We start from the raw sequence: 10,203 nt of genomic DNA on the forward strand, positions 1-10,203 counted from the left end.
AGCAGCAGCCCTCACAATGGTCTCTCCCACCATGAAAGCGTTGGTGGATGCAGTGTGGGCAGTGTGGAGTATCGGAGCCTCCATATATGACTACATCAACACCAACGCCATGGAGGAGCGCATCCATGCCCTGGAGAACGTCATCTCCATCCACCAGTGTGTGATCGGGCTGCTGTCGACAGGCGTGCTGGTCCTCTTCACCTACATCCTCTTCAAGAAGATCTGAGGATGTGTGAATTGGGCATTGGGTCAGACATTGGGATCCAACATGCTTAAAGCTACAGTGCGTACGTTTTTCATATAAAATAATTGTCTGTTATATTCAAGCCATCGCCAAATTAGTTGACACAAAGTTGATTAGTCCCATCAGTTCAGCTCCACAAAACTTTCTTTGTATTTCTCGCCACACTGGCGCAGGTTTCATAAAAATCCCAAGAAAAGCGCCCCGAGAATTGTTTCAGTTGTTGATTCTACTGCTAAGAAAAAACCTGGACGTAGGCTACAGCAAGAAGGTATAAAATCCATGAGTGATCACCAAAGGCTTACCTCATATAGATGCTCCAACAGTGTTTCAGAGTTCCTCATTGGGGCAACAGATGATGTTACGCACTGTAGCTTTAAGTACACACTTGGTCCATTAGGAAATGGAGGGTCCATAGTTTGTGAGGGAGGAGACGGTGTGGGACCACATACACGGGCACACTATCTTTATTCACACCACGTTGTGGGAGGGTTCAGCAGTAACATCGTTGCTGTGCCACATTTATTTCCTCCCAAGTCTGTTTTTGGGGAAACCAAATAGTGCCATTCCCTCTATTTGTAATGTAGTGGTTGTGGAGGAGGGGAGCTGTTTTCTAAAGGCACATTTGAATGATTTATGTACTAATGGAGACATATTTAATGTGCCAACATTCAATTTATTTAAATTTGAACTTTGGTATTAATGCTTAAAAAGCTTTACTACCAAAAAGATTAATTATCGCAGGTTTTGCAGGCTGAGGCTGTTAACTAAAATATGTCCCTAACACACTTCCTCTGGTCAGCTGATACAAAAATATCCATAGTCAACAACACAGACTGTCCATTATATCAGCAGTTAACATTGATTGGACCATGTGTGATTTTTTTGAATAGCCTGTGTATCTTAATACAAACCAGTACATCAGAAACCCTTATGCACAATCCACCCCATTTACATAGAGGATTTCAACCCACAATGTGTTTCACTCATTTTCTAAAGGGATCTTTTTTGACGACCTCAGCCTTAAGCCTAATTTTCTTGATAGCCTGACAGAGACACGAGGAGAAAAGGAATTATGAAAGAGATGATTGTGAGAATGCCGACGTACTTTAAAGTCTCAAAGGTCAAGCTGTCCCGTTTATTTTTTGTCTAAATGTATTTTGTTGATATTATTGTCCACATGATTCTCTTATGGACATATTTTAGCAGGCAGAGAAGACCATTGAGGAAGTTTGTAACACCTTCGATGAGAGAACAACCCATGTGATACAATTTTGAAAATCTACATGTGTATTTATATTACTTTTAAGTTAACTTTTTAAATTAATGTTTTGTTATACCTCATAGCGGTTACATCGCTGTAGTTACCACTGCTCTATAATACAATTTGAAGTGTCCTTAAAAACTATAAATATATTTAGATGTTATAGACAGCTTTTTTTTAAGCTGGCCATTTAAACGTATTGTTGGTGTGCTACTACCCCATATTACTGCTGCTTAATGTTAAGAATTGAGTTCTTTTTTACAAATACCATTTCTGAGATGTTATTTGGTACTGAAAATGTGTGAAATGAGAATTTAAGATGACAAAGGTTTTTTTTGTCATAGTTTAATGAACTTTTAATGTTTAAAGAAGCGGTAGGTCATTGAAAGCCATTGCAATATGATTCCTTAGTTTATAAAATAGTGTGTCTATCTTTGTACACTTAGAGAGATCACAAAAGAAGAGAACACTCCCAGAATTAAATACTGTTTTTAATATCGTTCTAACAGCATCAAAGTTTGACTTCTGAAAACTAAAGCAAAATAAATGTGGGCTTCTATTCAACTGGACATCCTTATATTTATACATGTTTCCATAGTCAATCTGGGATCAAAAGCAGCACAACTGGCTGTAAATGAACAGAATGTAGTAAAATAAATTACAACTGTTAAAAGCTTCCATCGCCAAATCTTAAGAACATTTGCTGGAACCTTTTGAAGAAGCATCAACAGGCCTTTTTACTTAACGGACAGCAGACTTGAGAAATTACAATAGTGGCAGTCCAGCTGAAGACTGAAACAATTCATGGTATGGGCACTTCAACAAGGGTCTACTGCGGGTCCAAGAGGAACAACTGCTGAGAAACTTGTGCTGCTTTCTTCAGCCGATAAGACCTATACATGGTTGTGGAACATTGGCTATGATGATCTGAACACGCAGGCCTCAATCAAAAGGACTCGGGCCTCCTCAGTGCTTCTCACAAGTGTCCCGTCTGATGCAAAGTATATTTGGAGGTGAACCTCTCCACACTCTCCCCTTCCAGAAACTTCATGGCCCTCCAGTGGATCTTGCCACAGTTCTCTGGCTGCCCCATGGGTCCTAGCTCCTCCTTGATGTACTGCAGCCAAAGATCTTTAGGGGATATAAAAAAAAACAGAATTGATTAAATGATGACACTTAAAAAGGGTTCTTGTACAGGTACATCTAAAAAAAAAATAATCTCATGGAAACTTTCATACATTCTAGATTCATTACACAAAGTGAAATAAGTCAGTTCTTTCTTTTGTTTTAATTTTGATGATTACAGCTAATGGAATAAAAAAAATCTAGTATTACAAAAAAAGGCTTTATAATACAGAAATGGCAACAATCTACGATATGAAAGTTTCACTTTTTGAATTTAATTACAGAAAAAAAATTATTTTCATGTGGGATTCTGATGTATTTTTACTCTCCCATCTTCCAAATAGACCTGATCCGTATCTCGTCAAACAACTGTTTAAGTAGTGTTAGGGATAATGTATTTGGCAATGATATTTTCTTTTAGTGCAGTGGTTTTGTCATTTGGAATTTAGTCCTTCATACTTGAATAATAAGATTTTTGACTAATATGACTTTTCCGATTTGATGCTTGTTCCATTTAGGGCCTTTACACTCACCATCATCTAAGGTGCCAAACTCCTGCAGGGCCCTCTCGTAATAGTCTCTCAGATAATTCATCTTTGGAGTTTCCTGGGGGGAGCAAACAATGATGTTAAGGGCGGCCTTGGCTGATTGGTAATAAAAAAATTGAAATCCTTGGGCAAGAAACGGAGAGTTAACGGAGAGGGTTTCACATGTGCTATGCATACTTGTTCTTTCTCGATCCAAATCATCCTGGTGAAAAAGGCCTTGGACAAGGGACGGTTTTCCTGTAAACTACAGAAGGAAAAAGAAAAGCTTGTCAATTCCGAAGCTTGGTCCCAAGACCCCATTATTATCTATATAGTTTTTTTTTCACATTTGCACCACAGTGTCTTTTAGAGTCCTCTTTTGTTTTATTCATCATCTATTCTTAACTAACGACAAACATGAGTTACTCGTTTTCACCTTGTGAAGGTCTTCCTAGCTTTCTTGTAGCCTCCGGTGGAGTGCGACCAATCAAGGTAGCTCTCTTTCATCTCCATGGCAACAGCCGGCACTGTAGACAGCAGACCTCGCTGGGGGGAAAAACAAGAGAACAAACTGTCTGAGATGCATTCTCATTTTCAGAGACAGAATCACTGTGCAGACATACAGGGCTTTTGAGTTTAGCCTATCTGTATACAGGTTTTTGCTTGACATTACAGACCAGGAAAAGTAACATTATTTCCACACACATGTTCATGTTTGTTCTCTTCTAAGATGATTAGCATTGGTTGAAACTAATAACTGCTTTTCCTGGCAAACCAGAATTTAAAGAAAACTACGAGAAACTTTAGTTTTTTGTTCATTCTAGTGGCACTTTTTTGACAAGTGGGAGTGTTTTCTGGACACCAGGGCCCAAGCACATGCCAGCGGCGGTTGCATTTGTTTTGGAAGCAAGTGAAAGAGACCGCAGGAGGCCTGCGATGAAGTAATGTATTAATATGTGACTACGTCAGATAAATAATGCTAATATGACGGGGGACGCTTGTGCTGCACTGGTACGCAGCATACCCTATTTGAATCTGACCCGTGGTCATTCTCTGCATGTCATTTCTCTCTCTGCCCCCATTTTCAGAAAAATGCTGCTAATATGACGATGATAAAGCAAAGTAAACTTTGACTTAGTACCGTCCTAGAAACACAGGATGTTCTGGTCTACCAGCTGTAAATTGTTTTAGTTCCAGGGAAATCGTTCCCATGCAAAGGCATTATTAATAAATATTTTAAAAAGCGATGTCACTGATGGTCTCGTTACAGGTCATTTATAATCATCTGAGGAAAAATTAAACCGTTTCATAAACAATTAAAAGTTCCTTGTGGAAGGTTAAAGTTTCAGCCAGTCCCCTTCCTGTCAGTTGTCACTGCAGAGACCCATCACTGGATGTTGTAGAAAGACATGGTCCACAATGACTGCATGCTGTGTAGCCGTTAAATACCCAATCTGGAGGATTGAGGTGGACTACCTTGAAGACGGCTTCTGTCTCCTCAGGGCTCTGGTTGGCCACGCTCCACTGGACCTGCAGCTGCCAAAGTGGCAGACTCTCCTGTCAAGAAAGAACAGACAATATGAGCACTGTTAGTAGGTTTATCAGGTATCTGTCTCCGTGGTGACCAGTTCACCTGCTTCCTATGGCAGTGTGCGAGGTTACTGTTGTAAATATGATATAGAATCTATTAGCTTTGTGGTCTTGGAGCGAACATACCCTACAATTCCAGAGATAACTGCCACTTTTCCTTCCTTCATATATCTAGGCTTCTTTTGCCATTGCAATATGGAAACATTTTACTGTTCGACATACCAGTCACTGGAGGTTTATACTATTTCACCAACACTTCAACGGAGTGTTTATCTTGAAAGAAAATACTTGCCTAATCAGCAGCATAGTAATCCTGTTCACACAGCTACTGCTCAGGGCCAGTCTTGTGAAACCAACTCAACAACAAGCAGCTATTCTCCTCACTGCTACAAAGTATAGTCACACAGCATAATACTGGGATGTGCTGTGCTGATCAGGAAGGGGCACAGTGTCAATGCTAGCTCAATGATGACCAAGCAATGCAATAGAGCTCCCCTCAAATATCTGAAGTGTTGCAGGGGATTTTCTAAGGATTAGTTCACTATCCATCCCAAGCTTTACCTTATAATTACACCAATGATCTATCATATTCAGTTTAATAATAGTTATTGTTTTCATGTTGTTTCCATATGAAGACTTGAAGCAAGTTTTTGTTTTCAAATGTCTTCAGCTTTCCTCACATGTATTAGGGAGCAGAGGAAGCCATTTGAGGAACTTGATATAATGGAATAGAGAGTCAAGGAGATGGCCCACTTATACAGCTGTGTGTGTGTGTGTGTGTGTGTGTGTGTGTGTGTGTGTGTGTGTGTGTGTGTGTGTGTGTGTGTGTGTGTGTGTGTGTGTGTGTGTGTGTGTGTGTGTGTGTGTGTGTGTGTGTGTGTGTGTGTGTGTGTGTGTGTGTGTGTGTGTGTGTGTGTGTGTCCATTCCTAAAGGAGAACAATTGTACCACTACATTAAGGGAAGGTACTGATGTCGGTGTATGTGCTCAGTATTAGCTGGGAAAATGAGCCACGTATTACTGTGGTTGGAACAAATTAAGTAGGGACAAAGAGTGTGTGTGCGTGCGCTTTGTGTACCTTTGAATGAACATGTGTGAGAGCGTCCTGGAATAGCCTGCCCACATCTCTGCTCCCCAGCTGCATGAGTGTCTGCAGACTCAGGCTCCAGGCCGACACAGATTGACGGTAGCGCTGCGTGGCTTCCATGGCGACAGTGGCCGCTCCCTCAGCATCGCCACACAAGAGCAGGATCTGCAACTTGATTTAGAATTCAAGACAGTCAGTCAGATTTTCACCTGTTTCCATCTCTTTGTTTAAGATCTTATTTTAGCCCCGAATCTGCCGCCACCCAGGGATTAATACATGAACACCAAACTGCTACAGGGCGAAAGGAACACTATGTCCACATTGACCGCTTACTATTAGCTACACCGAAAAAGGCTCACACAGCAGATCTAAAATATGTATAAAGGCATAAGGTCCCCTATGATTCCAATTATACATTTAATGAAGACGATGACTTACCCAGTTCTTGTAATAATCCTCCTTCAGCAGTGACGAGTGGTGGGCGCGCTGCAGCACTCCCAGTAGCCTCTCCTGCCTCTGTGATACACACAAACACAGCATTTACTCATTTGGTCATTCATGTGACATTTTTTTTCTCCCACTTGGGTAAAGATTTACCTTTTCCTTCAGCTCTGGGACGTTGGTCTTCCTCTTCAGCCTTTCCAAGCAGAAGGCCACATAGCAGGTCCACATGGGCTCTACAGCACAAAGCACAGCCATCGTTTCTTATACTGACACGTCAAGTAGACAGGGAGTTAGCAAGCAGTCAATTGCTACAGGGTGCTCATTTAAAAGATTTTATTAGGACTTTTAATGGCTAGTTGGATCTGTTTTTTTATATATATGGACAAAACAAACTAAGGGATCTTTCTTATTATGAAGCATGTGGAATTGGAAGAAAAAGTGAGAAAACCTCAACTGTAATTTAGACTTTCTACGTGCTTTTAAAACTTCCACAGGTGATAAAATAGCCAACTTATTATGTCTATTGAATGTGTGTATAATATATGTGAGCTCCTACCGGTATTGAGGCTCTGGACCCCCTCCTCATAGACCTGACAGCAGCGCTCCTCTCTGCGGTTGATGTCGGAGGCCCGGCCTCTGGCTGTCTGCAGCTCCTCCCCGGCCCCTGGAGCCTCCAGCTCTCTCTTAGCCATGAAGTCCCACGTCACACTGTCTTCTGTGAAGTTAGCCTGTAAACTGTCAGAGTGGAGAGGGATTTGTTGGTGTCACTGCAGAGTCCACTGGTGTCCTGAAGCTCAAACGTGATTAAGAGAATGGGCAATACACAGTAAAAAAAAAGTTTGGTCAGTAAGTCGGTGCCTTACTCTTGCAGGATAGAGTCCTGGAGCTCCTTGGTGAAGTCAAAGATGGCTGCTATGTTCAGAAGGGAGATGACAAACTCTGCTTCTGTTGGACAAGAAAAAGAGTGACACAAATGTCAAGTGAGTAGAGTTGGATGAAAACTTTTATCTGTATCATAAATATAAAGCTAAAGATGGCAGCTAGTTAGCTTTGCAAAAAGACTGGAAGCCCAATAAACAGCTTCCCTTTCTTTATCCAAAAGTTACCAGAACCAGCACGTCTAATGTTCTACCTGTTTTAGTCCATACAAAAACATTTCATTTTTAAATCACATAAAAGCCCACCTTTGATTTTCCCAGTGGCATCTCTGTACACGACCTCAGCCAGTTTAGCGCTCAGGATCTCCGGAGAAAACTCGTATTCACCCTGGAGGGAGTGGACGACAGCGGGTTTTTAGGCAATTCATAGACAGCTCCTGTGTGTCTGTATATGTATGCATGTTTGTGTGTGGGTGTTGACATAATGCATTTCCCACGGTTTGTGTTTAATGTGTTCTACACTCACCAGGTCCATCTCAGCTTGCTCCAGCTCTTTCTTCTGCTTCCTCAGTTTCTCACAGTGAAGCAGCTCCATGCGGAAATACTATGACAGAGGTGTTGGTATGAAATGAAGAAAAAAGGACAGTTCACAAATACACAATCAGTTTTCACCCCATTTTTACTGTGTTTCATTCAAGCAAAACAAAAATGTTTCCATTGTCTAAAAAGTTGTCTAACAAAAATGGGAGAGATCCGTTACCTCCTGGTAGACTTTCTTGTTGTTTGGATGGAAGCGCAGAGCCCTCAGAAAAAGGTGTCTGGCACTTTCAGAGGATTCCCTATCCTCCAGCTCACTCTTGGCTGCCATGATCCACATAGCTAGAGCGGGAGAGGTACAAAGTCACTGTCTATTTGTATCGGTAGGAGACATAATCCCTTGTCTAATCAATCCTTTAGATTTTGGATTATTGCACAGAGTAAACATGTCAGTGAAATGAGAGTTAAAACAGATTGAAAAGGCTTTTGTACCTGGCTTGTCTGGATGTATGGCGAGCATGGCTGAGAACACCTTGCTGATCTGGCCTTTGGTGGCCTGACGAGTAAAACCACAGAGGACATTATCATTAGTACGAAAAGAAGCGGTGTTCGAGATTGAAAACAACGAGATCGGTACGTACCCATTTCTTACAGAAAGCAACGTGTGAGAGCCACAGCTGCACATCATCCTGTGGAGACAAAAAGACCTTTCACTCATTTATGCTCATAAGAAGTCACTCAACTAGTACTTAACATCAAAACTATCCTGTTATCATTTTAAAGAATCATGTTCATCAGTTTGATGAAATAAAAATATCTTGCCAATCAATTTCTTTAAGCAGCTCTACTAGCATGATATATAATCTTTGCAATGATTTGACTTATACACTGCAAAAACACAGAATAGAAATGCATCGTACCTTCCACTTATTTGTTGCTCTCCTGAAGACGCTGTTTATTCTGTGGATGATGGGGAATTCGATCTCCTCTCTTTTGAACTGGTAATGTATGTGCTGCAAAGGCAAAGAGTAAAGGCACCATATGGATACTTTGCCAAGTAAATAACAACACGAGATGAAGAAGTCAGAGAATGTTTCCTTTTACTATTTCACTTACCGCTCTTCTCTTCCTGACCAGCTCTAAAATGTTGATTTCATACTGCAATTCAACAAACAAAAACATCAAAGTTAGTGTAATGATGTAATTAGCTCACTTCTTTATTAAAAAAAACCTGAGTTAGCTGTTGACATGGTGATGGCGCTCTACCTGAATGTACGTGATGAAGTCGTCTTTGTTCACAATCAGCCTGTGGAGCTTATATTCTAGGGCCGTCGCTCTCTTGATTATGGACCTGAAATAGTGAAATAAAACAAACACTTAAAAGAAAACACAAACTGAGATTCAACACTTGAATTAAAGAATTATTTTTTTCAAATGCTGCTCAGAATGAAATGAAGACCAGTCTCACAATTACCAAGATTGATGAAAAAAAACCCGACATCAATTACATTGGGTTGGGGTCGGGACAATTTTGCATAGAGCTATTCCTATATTGTAACATACATTAAACATAATTTTTATTATTTGAGTGAAAAACTGAGAACTTCAAACTTTTGAACTTATTTTAAATATGGATGCTACACTACTAGCTTTAGCGTATACTCCCCATGTTTGTCTTGATTGATTTAAGAGATGCTAATAAGAATTAAGGCCTTATTGTAAGACTAACTTATTTAATGCCTTTGAAAACTTTTTAAGTATCTGTACAACGGACCCTGCCATGGCCTTAACAAATATAATGGGTAAAGATTATAGTTGTGGATCATAAGAATGCACCCACAGTGGTCATACAGAGGGTCTGCTGTGCCACTTTGTTGCAGTTTTATGAACATAGATCATTTCATATTTAATCCGAGCGAGAACATATTTAGATGACCAGATCGATATTTTTCGCATTCCTTTATACAGTCAGATGGTGCCACTGCTTCTTACCTGACTTCTTTCTTGGTGAACAGTCCCACTCTCTCCAGCTGCTCGAGCTCGGGGATCCTGTCTTCGATCCGCTGCTGAACAATCTCCGCCATCGAGTCGACGCAGGTGTGTGTGTAAAGTTACTATTTTCCCCTTTTAAATTGAAATATCTTTCAGCCTGTAAGCCACGGTGCTGTTTCTCTTCCCTTACACATGTGTGGAAGTTGTGATGCGCTGCTCTTCCGGTTCCGTCTGCAAATAACTCCGTAGTGAAACACGAGTCCAGGGCGTCGGAGTGTTTTGAGCGTCGGAGTGTTCTATCTATGGCGATCACGTTCAAACTGATCTAAGATTCACACAAACATTTGTTTAGGCAATTGCAATGCAAAAAAGAATGAATTGGTCAAATACATTAGTGTAAAGTAAATGCCATGGACTGTAAATTAAATTAAATACGAGTAGCCTATGTTTGTTTTTTTCTATTAGAAGACACTTTAAAACCACCTGGTGAACGCCTTACCACAGCTCCAGATTCCTGCT

At 40.7% G+C, this 10,203-nt stretch overlaps 1 protein-coding gene across 1 annotated transcript; it reads right to left on the minus strand.

The window, feature by feature from the left end:
* Positions 1–1,978: 1,978 nt before the first annotated feature.
* Positions 1,979–9,891, minus strand: utp6 (UTP6 small subunit processome component). Its single transcript, XM_080028945.1, has 19 exons — positions 9,685–9,891; positions 8,959–9,043; positions 8,809–8,850; positions 8,613–8,705; positions 8,334–8,381; positions 8,185–8,248; positions 7,916–8,034; positions 7,682–7,759; positions 7,462–7,543; positions 7,141–7,222; positions 6,834–7,012; positions 6,431–6,510; positions 6,272–6,349; positions 5,825–6,004; positions 4,634–4,714; positions 3,594–3,703; positions 3,356–3,422; positions 3,164–3,236; positions 1,979–2,636 (listed from the first exon to the last, which is right to left on the minus strand). Exons 1-19 carry the CDS (start codon positions 9,774–9,776, stop codon positions 2,482–2,484), a joined length of 1,788 nt encoding a protein of 595 aa, XP_079885071.1. The 5' UTR covers positions 9,777–9,891; the 3' UTR covers positions 1,979–2,481.
* Positions 9,892–10,203: the final 312 nt, after the last annotated feature.

This window comes from Ammodytes marinus (genome assembly GCF_949987685.1).
Source record: "Ammodytes marinus genome assembly, chromosome: 6".
NCBI classification, from domain to species: domain Eukaryota; kingdom Metazoa; phylum Chordata; class Actinopteri; order Uranoscopiformes; family Ammodytidae; genus Ammodytes; species Ammodytes marinus.